Source organism: Antennarius striatus, chromosome 7 (assembly GCF_040054535.1).
Source record: "Antennarius striatus isolate MH-2024 chromosome 7, ASM4005453v1, whole genome shotgun sequence".
NCBI classification, from domain to species: domain Eukaryota; kingdom Metazoa; phylum Chordata; class Actinopteri; order Lophiiformes; family Antennariidae; genus Antennarius; species Antennarius striatus.
Window position 1 is genome coordinate 22,942,975 of NC_090782.1, and position 16,357 is coordinate 22,959,331.

At 38.6% G+C, this 16,357-nt stretch overlaps 2 protein-coding genes across 3 annotated transcripts; one reads left to right on the forward strand and one right to left on the reverse strand.

The window, feature by feature from the left end:
• Positions 1 to 288: 288 nt before the first annotated feature.
• On the reverse strand, positions 289 to 9,900 carry LOC137598441 (glutathione hydrolase-like YwrD proenzyme). The gene is made up of 12 exons (XM_068318563.1): positions 9,745 to 9,900; positions 8,348 to 8,501; positions 8,119 to 8,272; positions 6,626 to 6,832; positions 5,653 to 5,805; positions 5,433 to 5,520; positions 4,869 to 5,040; positions 2,764 to 2,920; positions 2,207 to 2,389; positions 1,932 to 2,016; positions 1,529 to 1,624; positions 289 to 692 (listed from the first exon to the last, which is right to left on the reverse strand). The coding sequence occupies exons 1-12, from the start codon at positions 9,842 to 9,844 to the stop codon at positions 547 to 549; spliced, it is 1,695 nt and encodes a 564-aa protein (XP_068174664.1). The 5' UTR covers positions 9,845 to 9,900; the 3' UTR covers positions 289 to 546.
• Positions 9,728 to 16,026, forward strand: tm4sf4 (transmembrane 4 L six family member 4). Of its 2 annotated transcripts, XM_068318567.1 has the most exons (7): positions 9,728 to 9,827; positions 11,259 to 11,382; positions 12,255 to 12,323; positions 13,038 to 13,127; positions 14,330 to 14,478; positions 15,573 to 15,759; positions 15,887 to 16,026. In XM_068318567.1, the coding sequence occupies exons 2-7, from the start codon at positions 11,365 to 11,367 to the stop codon at positions 15,902 to 15,904; spliced, it is 531 nt and encodes a 176-aa protein (XP_068174668.1). In that variant the 5' UTR covers positions 9,728 to 9,827; positions 11,259 to 11,364; the 3' UTR covers positions 15,905 to 16,026. The 2 variants fall into 2 exon arrangements, with proteins under 2 accessions (XP_068174668.1, XP_068174667.1); XM_068318566.1 differs by lacking the exons at positions 9,728 to 9,827; positions 11,259 to 11,382 and having other exon boundaries at positions 11,874 to 12,323.
• Positions 16,027 to 16,357: the final 331 nt, after the last annotated feature.

The following is a 16,357-nucleotide window of genomic DNA, read 5'->3' on the forward strand; positions in this document are numbered from 1 at the left end:
AAACCTCCTCATCTTAAATTCTTATGATAGACTAATGATTGGAGCTAACAGCTAACCATAACGGTGCAACAACACCTACAACTCAGAGACTTGCGTTCAGGAATACTGTGTTTGAATTCAGCTTCTTTCCTAAAGATCTCATAGTAAATAGTTCTGTTAAATTATTGTAATTCAGCTCTATTTATGACTGGGCATATGAGGAAAGGTGTCTTTGGTATGTAAGAGGGAAGTGATTTATTTTATGACTTGTCTGCATTGGCATCTGAGTAAATAAATCTAGTTTAAAACTTCTTTTTTAAAAAAGTTTATTTCCATTATTTATTCCACCACAAACCACGTATGGCACCTGAATTATGGGTAATTGTAACCTGATAAAATCAGATGATCATGGAAATGAATTTTTGGTGTGAAATACTTCACACACAAATTTATATTGCTACTGGTCAACAACAAATTACACTGGAATTTACCCTGATAATGCTTTGAGACAAACGAGGAGGAGCAAAAAGAAGAGGAGGAGGAGGAGAGAGGAAGAGGAGACGTCTTCTAGTAGCCTTGAGCGCATCCATCCCCTCTTGGGTCTGACCCTGCCCACAGCACTGTGGTTGGATGATCAACTTGATTGACATCTGGGTTCCACCAATCCCCCACTGTGATGATCTGCCCTCTCCCAAACATGGCTCTATCGTGGCCTGAGTGTTAGGCAAACAAATAATTTTAAAAAGTAGAAATAATATATATAGTCTGAAACTGAGATGATGATAGTGAGGCATAAAAATAGGCATGTATTGTTCTCAGGAAATGTTGAGTAGCACAGCGAGACGCAGGTAACACTTTAGCTTCCTCAAATACAATTTGTTTGTTCAGAAATAAATGATTTTACAGCCAGGTGTGTCATAACTTAAATCCTATGTCAGGCTATAAGACTCGAGTCCACAGGTCAGACATTTCTTCCTCTAAATCTGCATCGATAATATCAGAGGTTCTGTCTCTGGGATGAAGTTGTGCTCTCTGTCTAGTTTTTTCTTTCATCATTTATCCAGATCCACTTCAAATTTGAGTGGTTCTTCTCATTTATTCTTGTTTCAATTGAAATATACATTTTATTAATAATTCAACATTAGCCATTATGTGCTATCGTACAGAAAGAAAATCAATCTAAAAGGCCATATGATGTGGAGGGAAGAGGAACTAATAATAGCATCCTGTTTGTGACAGGAAGTAAGAGTTGGTAGGAAGTAATAACTGTTACTTTCCATCAATATATTGACACATTAACTTTTGACTACACTGCACACATCATCTGTAGTTAGAATATACGTCCTCACTAAAACAGTAAAGTAAAACCATGACATCTGGAACAAGCTGACTGCTAAGATATTTATCTGTCCTTTTTTTTTTTTTTAGTTTTCTATTTAGATTTAACTAATGAATTGATACATTAACAAATCAAAGATGGCCAAATTTATCTACGTTCTATAAAAATAAAAAGTAGCCATAAAAACAGGAAGTGTGTAAAATATGGTACCCGTGATTGGCCCGATGACCTTGTGGCCCCTTTTTCTGAGGTCCTTGGCTACCTGCTGGTCGACCCCCTCCTCCAAATGCACCGACCAATCCTCAGCTAAATAAACAAAATGCTGCATCAAATGATTTAAACCTTAAAAAAATGCTTCACATTAGAAAAGATTGGCATATGCACATGATTTTCATCTTGTACAGATTCATTGAAGGATGCTACCTGAGTACAGAATAAAGTTAACCAACATAGTGAGACACAGTGTTCTTTATTGAACACTGGTGTCTGCAAACAAATAGATGACGTTGTTGTAAATGTTGTAAAGTGGGTCGGGTTGAGATCGTGTTAGTGATGCTATATAGGACAATAAAAAATATGATGTATGTGTTTGTGTGTCTAATTGGGTGAATACCTTTCTGGTCATAATGCACATAAACTCTTGGTGCATCCAGAGCCTGTTGAGGATTCATCCCAAACTCCAACATGTTCAAGAACACCTAAACATAACAGTAACATCAGGATATGTTTCTCTTATTTTGAATAAAAGTTTTTGGGTTTTTTTAAAAACACACATTTGTGTTTCCAATAAGAATTTCTCCAGTACCTGACTATAACATAACTGATGTAAAAAACCACATTAAAGGTTAATAATCAAAAACAATCTTTTTAATTGCTGAATTAGCCTACCTGGACATGTCCTTGTGGTTGCATAAAACCCCCCATCACCCCCAGTGTAGCGAGGAGCTGTGGTTTTTGTGACTTGGGTGCAGATTCGGTGAGAAGCGCAGGTATGATGGTGTGAAACGGACGCTTTCCCCCAGCAACACAGTTGAAGTGGTTACGAAGGAGAGTAAAGTTGGCCCCGCGATTCTGTGAGATTTGGAGAAAACGCCAGGAATCAGCTTTGCAGTCTCCTCATTCAGGTCTGTGCTATTCACAGTAGCAGGAAAGGAGGGTAGTAAGATTTTGACACATTAGCACAGAGACATACATTAAGCATCTTTTACATTCTTACACAATTATTATGAAAACAGGATCATAAATGTTAAAATCACTGAAAGTGCAATCTCTTTATATTTGTGTCTGTTCCTCTTTGTCTGTGCATCATACACAATGAACTGCAATCAAATTGCCATCAAATAGTCTCAAAATTGCACCACTCATAGTTTAACACTTCAGTTCCTGCAGTGACCAGACAGCAGTTACACAAATCGATCAGGCTTTCAAAAGTTTCTTTCTGACACCTGCAGAGAGAATCCACAATCCTTCGGGACCAGCCCAGTTCCAAAGCCCATATATGTGCTGTTGACAAATGAGCAGGCGTTTCCCTGACTGTCGATCACACAGAAGTAGACGGTGTCACTTCCTGTCGGCAAACCGGGCTCCACTTGTTGTATAGTCCTGCAGATGAACACAAGGACGATTAAAAACCTGCATAGACCGTTACTGTTGTTGCCGCTGACACCGATGTGAGATAAAATCAGATAAAAAGAGGCAGAGTCTGAGAATAATTCAAAAGAAGAGTTCGACGTTTTGGGAAATAAATGCAACAAATAACAAAGGAAGGAAATAAAATAGTTTTTTTTTTTTATATTTGAGAAGAACATTAAAGAGGAATTTATGATCAACTATCTTCACAATCAATCTATCAACAAATACAGAAGATGAAAATGTATGTATTATGTATAAAAATAGAATTCTAAAATAGAATTCTAAATCTAATTTTTAAAACCAATTTGATGAATTCATTTTGTTGACCGTACATTCAGAAGTTTCCAGTTTCCATCACCATTTCAGCTTCCTTACTGAATCAGCCTTTTATTTTAGCTCGTCCTGTTGCCCTAGTTGACCTTCTCTACATGATCACTTAGCTACCTGTTTGTCAACTTTAATTAGACTATTAGATCATAATTAATGAAATACAATACTATAACATTTTTCCATTTACAACTGTAGTCCTCTGTTAAGGTGTGGGTAGTGGAGGACACATCTCGATTGTTAAATAGAACCATGTTAGGTATTCATGTACATGCTAAATATCTCAACACACAAGATATATAGGATTATTTACAAAAATATTTATCTGCTTCTGAATGTTCCTGTCAATAAAATTGGACTTTTTAGTATTCCATATAATTAGAAAGCACAGAAAATTAAAATAACATGAAGCAAATGCGGTACCAATGACTGAATAAATATATTAGATTTATGTCAGAATAGAAATACATTTTTTACTCAAATATATATAAAAATAAAGGCGTTCAGTTGCAGCCAAAGGCCTCGGTTTTCATCCAGGCACTCTGGAAGCATCGGCCATCACTGAGATAATCTTAATACATGTGTGCTTTCTCACCATCTCCCATCTCACAGCACCACCAGACTTTATAATCCAAACAGAATAAAAAATACTCTTCAGCCTGTAATGTCACATATCACTGATAAACCCGATGCCAGCCTCGGTTCAGAAAACATCCCAGGGTGTTGGCTGAGAACACTCGCATGTAAACACAGGGTTTATGGTAACCAGCTTACGGCAGGGCTGCCAAACAAGATCTTTAATTTCCTGCTTTCAGCGGATTTTCTACAATCGCTTGAATTATTAGGTGAATAAAAAAATATAAAGATACACATACAGCTTCCCTTTTATTATTGGTTGTTTCATATCATAAGTTCTAGTTCACATTTAATGGTTGAATCATTGAAGCAGCAGGTGATAATAAACTGAAGGCACAGGAGAAAAAATTTGGTAACATGCCCTCAATGACTTAGGGTTATTGTAATTATCATAAATTATAACTGTGTGTGTGTGTGTGTGTGTGTGTGTGTGTGTGTGTGTGTGTGTGTGTGTGTGTGTGTGTGTGTGTGTGTGTGTGTGTGTGTGTGTGTGTGTGTGTGTGTCTATGTGTGTATGTGTGTGTGTGTGTGTGTTTTCTACTTTTGAAGTCTATTTGTTTCAGTTGAGGATGAAGTTCAAATTCTAAATTACACACAATTTATTGTGCAATACAATTCACTCGTCACACTGCGCACAGGGAGAGAGAGAGAGAGAGAGAGAGAGAGAGAGAGACAGAGACAGAGACAGAGAGAGAGAGAGAGAGAGAGAGAGAGAGAGAGAGAGAGAGAGAGAGAGAGAGAGAGAGAGAGAGAGAGAGAGAGACAGAGACAGAGACAGAGACAGAGAGAGAGAGAGAGCACAAGGTCTAATGGAAGAGGGCCCACAGCATGAAGGGATGAACATTACTGTCATGGGGGGAGTAAAAGTCTACACTCTTATCTTAGATCAACAGAACACAACTGGTACACACTGGTACTGACACACATCAGTACACACACACACACCCACACACACCTGTCCATGCTGATATGTTGCGCTCGCTGGCGGCTGTAGTTCTTCTCCAGTAAGGTTTCCACAGGGATGGTCACATGCTCCGGGTCGCCAAGGTAACTAGAAGCATCTTTCATTGCCAGACGGACAGCTTCCACCAGTACATGGATGTAGTCAGAGCTGTTATGGCCAACAGCTACACACACACATGCACAGAAACACACACAGACACACAAAACGACATTTAAATTTAGGATTTATTCTTTTTATGTCGAGCTTCTGTTGATCAGTTTTCAATACGTGTGTCCACATATGGCGTACAATAGTGTCTGGCAAAGTTTTTATACATTTTTTGTAAATAATATTTTTTGCCATTAAACATTCTAATCTATCATTTCTTACAACCCCACATCAAACTTTTGCTTCTCATTTATTAATGTTTGGGTGTGGTTTCTGTTAAGAGTGGTAAGATCTGGAATTCTATTTCCCTTCAATGATAAGAAATAAAGTAAAATATTTATCAGGAATATCTACACCCAATATGATCAGCACTAACACTTATGTCATCACTAACTGCTATGTCACTACCTTTGAGAGGGAAGTTCTCCAGGATGTTGAGCAGCAGCAAAGCAACCAAACCCTGACTGTTAGGGGGAGTCTCCCATAGACGCACACCCTGAGCAAACAATGGAGTGCCTGTCAGTCCAAACACACACACACACACACACACACACACACACACTCACACACACACACACACACACACACACACACACACACAACAAGCATCCGTGCTCGCAGACCTCACCTTGTATTCTGTGCTTAAAGGGCTGATGACCTCACTCTGATGACTGCTGAGGTCATCCAGAGTCATGACTCCTCCGTTTTGCTCGATGACGTCGACGATCGCTTGGGCCACTCTGCCCTGGTAGAAAGCTGATTTGCCCCGCCCACCCAGCTCCTGTAAATACCAACATCTTCCCATTCCTGTTTTAAATATTAAAACTAGATTGTTTCCATGACATCATCCCACAAGAGTTTTGCATGCAATGAATGTGGGTTTCTGCTTTTGTACACATCCACAAGTTTGAGTTATCAAAAGAACAGGATGACACGTGAGAATTCCACCAGGAAGTGACACACATCGTCATCACTGGGGAATGAGCATTATGCTTCCATGGAAACCATCCATCAATGAGGCTGAGGTCACTTCTATTGTTTCTACTCTCTCAAGGACGTGTGTGTGCGTATGTGTGTGTGTTTGTGTCTGGATAGAGTTGAAGTCATCACAGGCGTACTTGGCAGCATTATCACATTACTGCACACTGATTGTTTAATGTAGTAATACAGAAGCTAATCTATCAGCACATGCTTTAATCGTGATGCACACGTTGAACAAGGTGCAGTCATCCATCATCAGATAAGTAAAAACGTGACCCAGGAGAGACTTAGCGTCGCATCAGAACAATTATCTCTCCAAAAATATTTTAAACCACTGATAAAAAAATAATAAATGTAAAATAAAATTGTCCATTCTGTGCTATGACTCCCCGTAATATCAATACCTGTACTCATCTTCCTTTATCGACCTTGTCTTCTTTCCTCACAGACTCATAAATAAACTCTAACAGGCTTAAAGGTCCAGGAATAACTACTTATTGACCCCAATATCACTAAGAGTTAATTAAACTATTTAGGTAATTCAAGAAAATTAAAAATATTACCCAGCACCCCTCTGATGACAAATGAACATGTGACTTTTCTCACTTTGAGGACCCCACCTTCAAAGTCCGGGCTAACGAAGGGTTTCTGAATATTTGTCCAGATTTAGGTGCATGACCATTAATCAGCAGGTCTCCACCCAGTTCCTTCCCAGCATCCCTCAGAGCAGCCGCCCCCCTCGTCCATTGGTAAGATGCCACCTCTGCCACAGGAAACCCTCCTTCTGCAAGATCCACAGCCCCGCTCAACACCTCCTGCAAAGACAGCTAGGGAAACGGGGAGAGGAAGCACATGCGTCTTGCATCACGGGAAACCTCACTGAGCAGGAAATATGACTCATTGTTTTGAGGTGAACAAACAGAGACCACAACTGGTTTACAATTTCATTATAGAGATTTCCAAACAGAAAAGACTCAAGAGCATGAGTGTGCTGCCTTTAGTTCAGGTGATGAAAGTTTTTGATGCACAACTATTTTTATTCTACCATTAAAATAGTTTGTTATTTATTAGAGAAAATGTGAATCAAAAAACAAATGATTTTGAGAAACTAACACCAGATGTAGAACTTTAGCACTAATCTGCTAATACATTGTGGGTGTGTTGATATTTATTGAGGGTGTTCATCATTTTCCTCGTACTGGGAATTTGGCAACCAGAAATGTTCAAACATAAAGCCTCTGAGACACTAAAGCATGGATTTACAATCTGATCCTATTGAAATGGTCCCATCTTTAGCTTTTACAGGTTAAACATTCATTTTATTAAATGTTTCCATTTACAAATATTCGCCTGTGTTTAAATCCACGTCCAAAATGAAGACTTGGCCCTACAATCTAAAATGTAACTAAAATGTAACAACACTTTGGTCGACTGTGGTTGTTAAAGATTGGATTGGATGTGATTGGTAACTATAGACAGATAAAGAAATTGTGTTTAAGAAAAGCCTGACCTTGAAGGAAAATATTACCCACAAAAAAATGTAAAACACAATCTGAAATAATGTATAATCATATTGTCAAATATAAAATGATAATAAATAATGGATAATAATCAAATAATCTCTTTGCTTTCACTAGAACAGCAAAACGTGACCTACAAACTAAATGGACTTGGCAATCTACCAGTAGCTGTGAACAACAGAACGCTACTAAATCTGCTGATGAGCACTTTTTCAATAAAAGAGAAGTATTTTATGGAAAGCATCTGCATTCATTGTTAAAGCGCTTTTAAATGTCTGCTGATCTGATTAAGCGCTATACTAATAAAGGTTAAATGATTAATTTAATTGATTGATTGATCTGCGAGAGGAAACCCTAAATTCTCCAGACACAATCCCTCCTACACAAGTTGTTCAGCATTCCAATTCTACTAATTGTCAAATCTATTAATAGCTACATTTATTTCCAAGCTGTGTGTTCAGTGGCCATGATATGTACTGCTGTAACACAAGGGTCATGACTCTCATCCTACCAGGTATGTTTGTCTGGTTGTTGTATAAAACAGGTACCATCACATAAAACCCGCGAACACACACAGACACAGACATGCAAACCTTTTGACTACCAAACAGCTGTATGGTATCACACCAGCATGCAGGGGCCCCTGGTACTGTGATATTTAAGGCATCAAAAGGGGAAGGAGGGGCCTGCGCAGTGTAACCGCATCCTTCCAGGAAGTCCAAGGTCTGAGCTCTGGGCGATCGACCACTGAGGACAGAGAGAGAGAGAGTCTCAGCCTGCACTATGGAGACAACAGTGACAGGAAGTCAGAGGAGGACCCACCTGCCATTAATTCCTCTGATCTCTCCAGTTTCTCCATTGTAGAACAAGCAGAAAGCGTCCCCACCAGGACCGGTGCTGGCTGGCTCTGTTACCGCCAGCGCTGCTGCCATGGCAACCGCAGCATCTGCAGCATTGCCACCACGCTTTAGGATGTCTGGACACAAAAACACATATTTGTCATTAACAAACAAACAAGACACATCTCCTCATTTCAGGCCTTAATGCAAAGACCTTTGGTTTTCCTTACACCTTTCCTGTTATTCAAAGTTTTTCCTTTTACATTTGTGAGCAACACAAACTATTTGTGTCTAAAATATCAGCAGCAGCAGGATGGATTACTTTAAACAAACCTGACGCAGACATTTAAACACCAGCGGATATAAAGACTTAAACATGACGTGATTTTGAAACCTCGATGAAGCAAAGTAGCAGCTATTTTAATCACTGGACGATGAATCCACTGATTTCTTCAAAAAGTTTTGCCAAAAAGTTCCTGGTCCAAAGTTCTGAAGTACGAAAATGTGCTACTTTCCTATTTCTGTGGTAAACTCAATATGTTTGTGGTTTGGTTAGTCGGACAACAACAGTAAAGCAAATATACGTATTACCCTGAGCACAGAGAGATTGTTTCACCAAACATATCCTTGAATATTTAATAAACAAAAAGCTTAAATTATTAATAGAGAAGATCACGAGCTAACCCACTGAAACACATGGTTTCAGTGTCTATGGTGTCTGACAGCATTTAAGCACAGTATGAAAACTTTAAGGAGTCACTGCATTCTCTTTAGGGAATTTTTAATTCATGTTTGTCCAGCTTCAACTCAGACTTAACTCAGGTCAGCTTTGTTTACTTTTGTGTTTGTGGTTTCAAAGTTCTTCTAGGTGGGAGTAACTGTAAAACACTAAAGCACTCATTTAAAAAAAAACTGCAATCCCTTCGTTGATCCTTTCCAAGATCCCATTCATATGCGATCCTGATGTTTTCACCACATTTAAATGAGGAATGTTCCAAATGGGTATTCCTTAAACTGTCCACAACAGTGCCATTAAAAAGCCATATACCTCACCCAGATTAAAATTATTACCTTTTTCATTTCTGAAGGACTGCAAGTGTTTAGTTTTTTTTGGTTTTTACAAGTGCAATCAATTGAATTTAACATTTGGAAGTTCGGTCTCTGTGTGCTTGTTGAAATGATTTTTTTTTAATGTGTTTCATTACAATGTTGACTGTTTTTTTTTTTTTGTTTTTTGCATTGAAATTTAAAAAAAAAAACCAAAACGTCAAGATCCAATAAAACACGGTGGCGCAGTGAGGATCGCTGTTGCCTTAGGTTCCACGTTCGATTCCCTTCTCTGCGGAGTTTGATCACAATTGTCAGCGGTTCTCCACTTACCCAGTCCTATGTTTGAAGCCAGCGGCTGAGTGGAAGCCACGCAGCCGTGTGAACAAACCACGGGGGACCGACGTGAGGAGAAGGTTAGGTCGGTGTCCATCTCTCTACATTTATTCAGTCACACGTTCAACACAACATAACAGAGTTTAAACCCGATCGGCTACTCGGGTTTCGTTTGAGTATGTCTGAGTCGAGACCGCAACTACAGATGACAGATAAATCGATTGACAGCGAACATTTAAGCACTTTCCGATCCTGCTCCCTTTATTCCTTTTTTATTTCAGTCTACAAATTATGCAAAAGAGTTCAGTTTTATTTTAGGCTTCAGGCTGACACAGAAATAGTTCAAATATGGGATGGCAGGCTGGTTTGTGCCCGCCCATTCATGCAAACTCTTAACTTCGGATCCATGTCCACCTCAAACTATGCAGAAGACTGTGTGCGTGTGCATGTATATATATTGTATGTATATGTATATATATTTTATATTTATATTGTATTTTTTTTGTAACTTTTTTTTGTAACTTTATGAACAAATTCACCAAAACACACTAAAGTTTACAGTTTGCATTCGTTATTGATTAATATTTAATATGACTTTTTATTGTTTGTTTGTTGGTTGGTTTTGTTGGTCCAGAAAATATTAATATTATTCGTCATTCACACGTCATATTTGTATATAATAGACAAGCGACATGCTTTTTGAAAATCAAACGCACCCAGTGTATAAGGAAATATATACTGTGTCATAGGAGAAATAGGGTAGACAGAATTTTTTTTTAATTCTTTTTTTTTTGGTGTGACATATTCTAAAAAGAGAAAAGTGATGGTTTAAACGAGGCTTATAGTTAACACAACCCCAGATTGCTGTAGAGAAGCAGATCGCTGTTGTTGACCAGATCCGTAGCTACCTCAGGCCCAGCTGAGAGGAATTAACATAATTTTTAAGTCTATCATGCATTATTTATTTCAAAGGCTATCATACTCAGATTTTCCGAGTGTTCCTTGGCCCCAGGCATCTAAATGTTAGAATTATTTTCCATGCCACACACTGATACAAAAATACATTATCAGTGATTATCCTACTTGTTTATTACTTTGAGAAAAGGTTGATTTTGTGATTAGAAATTCATATAAAATGTTGAAATATTTATGTGGTAAGTTTCTCATGTTATAATGTGTACATAATAATTTTAAAAAATCAGTAAATTAGTAGAAAATAATTTTGTTTAAGCCAATGTAGTCTGTTGAATGTGATCCAAATGAGTCCTTAATTCCAAATCAATGACTCATCTGTGTGTATATGTTTGCCACACAAGGAGCAAATAATTGAACCTTTAAAAATCAATGATTTTATTACAGACTACTTAACATCCTAATTATTCAACCATGCTGAAAGGTAACCAAGCAGAGGTGTGGCAATGTAGTCTTTTTCATGGCAGATTTTGACACTTTTTAAAAAATCTTATTATGATGAATGAAAGTTTGAACCTCTAACTTCTCTCATCTGTCAGCCTATAATGTGCTTTCTGGTTACTGACCAAACCAGTGGTGGGTTCGGATCAGCCACGGGGGCCCTGCTGTATCGACCAACTGTCTGTCACTTCCTCAACCGTCTCCATGAAAACAAAACACATGGTAGAACATTAACCACTGTCATCACTGGTGTGTCTGTGTGCACACCGCTATGTTTTCCTACATTAATGGCTGTGTGTGCATCTCATCTCCTGTGTGTGCATATATGTGTGTGTATGTGTGTGTGTGGGGGGGGGGGGATGCATTACTCATGCATGGGGATATACATTAGTTCACACAGTCACATTTCTTATTTCTTTCCTTTTTGGGAGCAAAACACAACCCCCACAAATCACAAGATTTTTTTGTGACGATGCGTTGTTTTTGGTTAAGTGTGTGTGTGTGTGTGTGTGTGTGTGTGTGTGTGTGTGTGTGTGTGTGTGTGTGTGTGTGTGTGTGTGTGTGTGTGTGTGTGTGTGTGTGTGTGTGTGTGTGTGTGTGATCCTGCTACCTTCCAACTGACGGTTGTAAAAGTGACATCACTTAGACAGGTGGGGTGGAATGAGGGTATAAAAGCTAAACTGGAGCATCAGCCACCATCAGAAACAGGAGAACTGAGACGGAGATTTTCATTCAGAAGATTCTTTAAAGTGGACAAGGGCTGAAAAGTGCAGGAGAAATTGTTAGGAAGCTGCAGTGATAAAAATATAAAGGCCTCAGGTTAATATTATCTCCAGTGACGCCTAAATGATCTAAAAAAAAAACCTTTAAACGTAAACGTCAGACCCTTGCTTTGTCATTTGTCATATTTCAGTCATTTTGAATCCATCCAGACACATTTAAAACCCCAGGAGTTTGTTATTAGTGGAGTGGATTGCAGCATCAGTGTCAGAATGTGTTCCGGTGGCTTCGCAAAGTGTTTGGGGATCAGTCTGATACCTCTGTCCATCGTATGTGTGCTGTGTAACATCCTGCTCTTCTTCCCCGGTGGGAAGGTGGTGGATAGCGAGCACATCACAAAGCAAGTCTGGTACATGGGTGGGATTCTGGGATCCGGAGTGCTGGTGAGTGAATTAAGATGAACAATGGTGTTAGCAATAGTTGATACAGTCCACAGTGTAACTGTTAATATTACACTGATATCTGTTTTTACAGCCATAAAAAGCAATTTATTTTATCATCCTGATGTTTTTTGTCCAAATTTTTCAAACTTCATGAATCGCTGATATTGTATGAAGGACATTTTGTTATCATGTTGGCATCAGTGATTCATGAAAACAACAAATTGTGTGTAAAAAAAAACAAAAATAAACTAGAGCTGTAACACACGGGTGATATCTGTGAGTCCTTTAAGAAATTAGTTAATTGTTCTCTAATCTGTTAGACACTGTTTACTATAACTATTAAAAAAAACATTTCAAATTCAATAGAGATTTCACCAAATTTCTTGTTTTAAGATGTACATAAAGAAGAAAAAATATTGATTGAACAATGTGTTAACACTATGATATAATAGTCATTACATAGCTCTTATATAATAATAATAATGTATTGTATATCACATGTATTGCTGGAACATAATTGAATGTACTTTCCTCCTGCAAGCAGCAGAGGAACAAATAATAGTTCATCATCGGCTCAAGTGTGTGTGTGTGTGTGTGTGTGTGTGTGTGTGTGTGTGTGTGTGTGTGTGTGTGTGTGTGTGTGTGTGTGTGTGTGTGTGTGTGTGCGCATGTGCGTGTGCGTGTGCGTGTGTGTGAACTTGGTTCGGCCAACAGATGATCTTCCCAGCTCTGGTTTTCCTGGGTCTGAAGAACAACGACTGCTGCGGTTGCTGTGGCAATGAAAGCTGTGGGCGGAGATTTGCGGTGAGGGGATGCTTCTCAGTTTATCTCCACAGTGAAATAATCATTCACAGCTGTGGCATTCAGAAGTCAGAGGGCAGGAAGGTTAAAATGAAGTGCCAAGTAATTTTGCAAAAACAAGAAAATGGTGTCAACAGGAGTCTTTTAAATGTCCAGGTGTTTCAGTAAAATGCTCAGGATAAGAATGCAGTCATTTATATTATAGGAACATAGTGGCAAACCAGGGCTGACTCTCTTCATATGTGGACATTCTACACCTATTTACAGATCAGGCTACAAGGCAATTATTTGGGTTATGGCCATAATCAGAAGTGCAAAGGATACCCAAGAATCGTGCATCAAAAATAGCTTTCATGCATACATACTGTACGTGTTACAGTCGGAGAAGTAGTGTGTGTATCAGATGTGTCGCACAAACAGCTTCAACTCAGAGTCAAATCAGATTTGAAGCACATAAAGTTATGGTTTATTTTGTGAATTGCTAATATTTTGGTTTTATTTGTTCCACTTTTTTCGTTCTAATATCCTGAGCTGTTGGTTTCAAAAAAGCAACTAGCAACTTTGATATAAATGTTATACTCCAATATTTTTTCAGGGAAATTATAAAAATAATTTTTTTAATGAGATGCCTACCAATAAATAAAAAGGAGTTCAAAGGTTTTCAGGGTGTTTCTGTGTTTGTCTTTCCACTGCCGGATCTTCTACTGATCACCGCCTGCTAACTGTGGAATCGAATCACCCTGAACTCCATTAAACAAACACAATTGTGCTGGACACACCCTTAATCATCCGTTTGCATAGCAATAAATGAAACACACACACACACACACACACACACACAATGTGCAAAAAAAATTGCACATTTTGTTTGCGTACGCAAAAAAAAAAGTGCAATTTATAGAACCTCACCAAGATATTCCTTTTGGTGAGGTGAGTCGAGTTTCACACGACTTTCTCACACAGAACTTATTGTTTGGCTCCAGACACACTTACTGGTCGATACTTTAGGAATTTGTAGGTGTGTGATTGTGTGTGTGTGAGATCCAAGACCCAATTAGCAAGCGCATGCACACACCATCTGTGTTGACCATGCACGTTTTGGTGTGTGCCCCTCGGCCTCTTCTCTGTACGCTAGATCATGTTGTCACAGATGATCACAGGTGATTCCCAGTGTGAGTCATGATCCGCTCTGCTTCTCTCTGCAGATGCTGAGTTCCATTCTGTTTGCAGCTGTGGGTGTTTTGGGGTCCGGTTACTCCGTCATAGTTTCTGCTGTGGCGATAAACCACGGCCCTCAGTGTGTGGTTTTCAGGAACCTCACATATGAGGGATGGGGCTATCCCTTCGCAAATGGGTGAGATACGTATTGTTTTGAAGAACTTGTTTTTTTATTGTAACCTATGTTACCAATAATGCATTGATGAATGGGACCCCATTCTTTCTGTTGAAAAATACATTTCAGAACCTTGCAGGTGGATCAGCTTATTTCAAATTAAAATTTTGCTTGTCATCATTATTAAAATTGATCATAGAGCTCATCATCATTAGATTATTTTATTTTCTCTTAGCTCATCTCATCTTATTTTAGCTAAGCCTATCTTACATTAGCTTATCCAACTTTATTTTAGACTATCTCAGTTTTGCGTAACTTAGCTTATCTTATTTTATTTCAGTTGATCTTCGTGTAGCTTATTTTATTTTATCTTATCTCAGTTTGGTTTACCTTGGACTTGATTAGTTTATCTTAGTGTAGCATCACTTTGTTTGCTTTGGCATCAGACAGAGTGGAACCTGCAGCAGTTCCTGGAGCAGAAACAATCAAATAACCCTTCATATCACACCAGTGTGACGTTTATATAGTCTCATCTTAGTAGGGATGTGAATAAGTGACATTTAAAGCTGACTCATTTCCCTACTTTTTATATTTTCACCCTGCTGCCAGTAATTATGCAAATCTAAACTAATTGTCTGTGACTTCTAACTCCATCAAGACCCCCATCAAGGGCAGAGATGTGAGTTGTAATGATCCTCTCATCTCACTCTCCGCAAAAAATTGAATTTAAAAAAAGCCTCAATAAATAACGAAGCAGCAATTTCCCAGCATGTATGAACTTCTAATGAGGGTTTTCTCACGCATTCAAACTCTCAAAGTCAGCAAACAAAGGTTAGAGTCAAGATTATTTCCAAATGTCTTTTTCCAAGGTTAGGGAGGATAGCTGTCATTATTTATCTATTTAGTTTGGTTAAACAGATTTCAGCTGACATCTGTTGAAGAGGAGTCAGAAATGTGACAGACTGCTTTTATAATTAATAATTTATAATTAATTATAAGTAACAGATTGGCAATACCTTTGCTAAAGCATGACCGGTGCTAATGCTTGAACCAACCTGCTCGTTGTTGATTTAAAGTGTCAACAGATTAAATAGTTGTCCTTTCCACCCTTTCAGTGACTACCTATCCAACACTGAGGACTGGACAAAGTGTATCGATCCAAAGGACGTAGTGTCCTGGCATCTCTCTCTGTTCTCCGTGCTGCTGGTCATGGGTTTAGTCCAGATGGCACTGTGTGCTGTGCAGGTGTTGAACGGCCTGCTGGGAGCTCTGTGTGGGGACTGCTGTGGCTGTTGTGGAGGGGTCTGTATCTAGTCTAAGCAGAAAGGACTTGTGCAACTGCTTGTATTGTTAGGACGAGTGTTAAAAAAAACAACAGAAATTCTGTATTTCGAGGAGAATGAATAAAACATTGTAATTTTTTTTTCAGAGTGATGGATCTGTCTGAGCCCTCCCTGCAAGAGTCTGAAGACAACTTGTTTCCTGTATTTTTCTAAGGATGACAGCCGCCTCTTCCTTCATCCATATCTTTATGTTTCTGCATCAGAGCTCATTGATCATCTGACAATGTGTGTTGTATCTGAAACCACCGGTGAAATGACAGAGCTCATCGTCAAATTGTTTTCTTATTCTGTTAGCTAACATGTACGTTTCCTTTAATCAACACCACATGTTTGTGTTTTTCATTCAGCTAAATGTGTTTTTGTTTTGTCCATTCAGCCAAACTAATAAGTAAAAATCTTATTATCAATATATATGCTTTTAATATGTTTTTTCCACTCATACCCAAACAAATTTAGTAATTATTTCACAGAAATTGGTTCACTCTAGATGAAGTATTTCTGTTGCGTGACCGCCTCCTGCTGGTCATTTTAGTGTTCAAGTGGGGCGGTTAGAGGTC

Bases quoted from the DNA above. Each gene is read 5' to 3' on its own strand.
- LOC137598441 (XM_068318563.1), bottom strand. From the start codon at position 9,844: ATGGACACCGACCTAACCTTCTCCTCACGTCGGTCCCCCGTGGTTTGT. The intron at 8,273-8,347 runs GTGGGTCCTCCT...CTCTGTCCTCAG, and splicing joins ATCAGAGGAATTAATGGCAG to TGGTCGATCGCCCAGAGCTC. The intron at 2,921-4,868 runs GTGTGTGTGGGT...GTTCATCTGCAG, and splicing joins CAACATATCAGCATGGACAG to GACTATACAACAAGTGGAGC.
- tm4sf4 (XM_068318566.1), top strand. From the start codon at position 12,153: ATGTGTTCCGGTGGCTTCGCAAAGTGTTTGGGGATCAGTCTGATACCT. The intron at 12,324-13,037 runs GTGAGTGAATTA...TTCGGCCAACAG, and splicing joins TTCTGGGATCCGGAGTGCTG to ATGATCTTCCCAGCTCTGGT. The intron at 13,128-14,329 runs GTGAGGGGATGC...TTCTCTCTGCAG, and splicing joins GCTGTGGGCGGAGATTTGCG to ATGCTGAGTTCCATTCTGTT.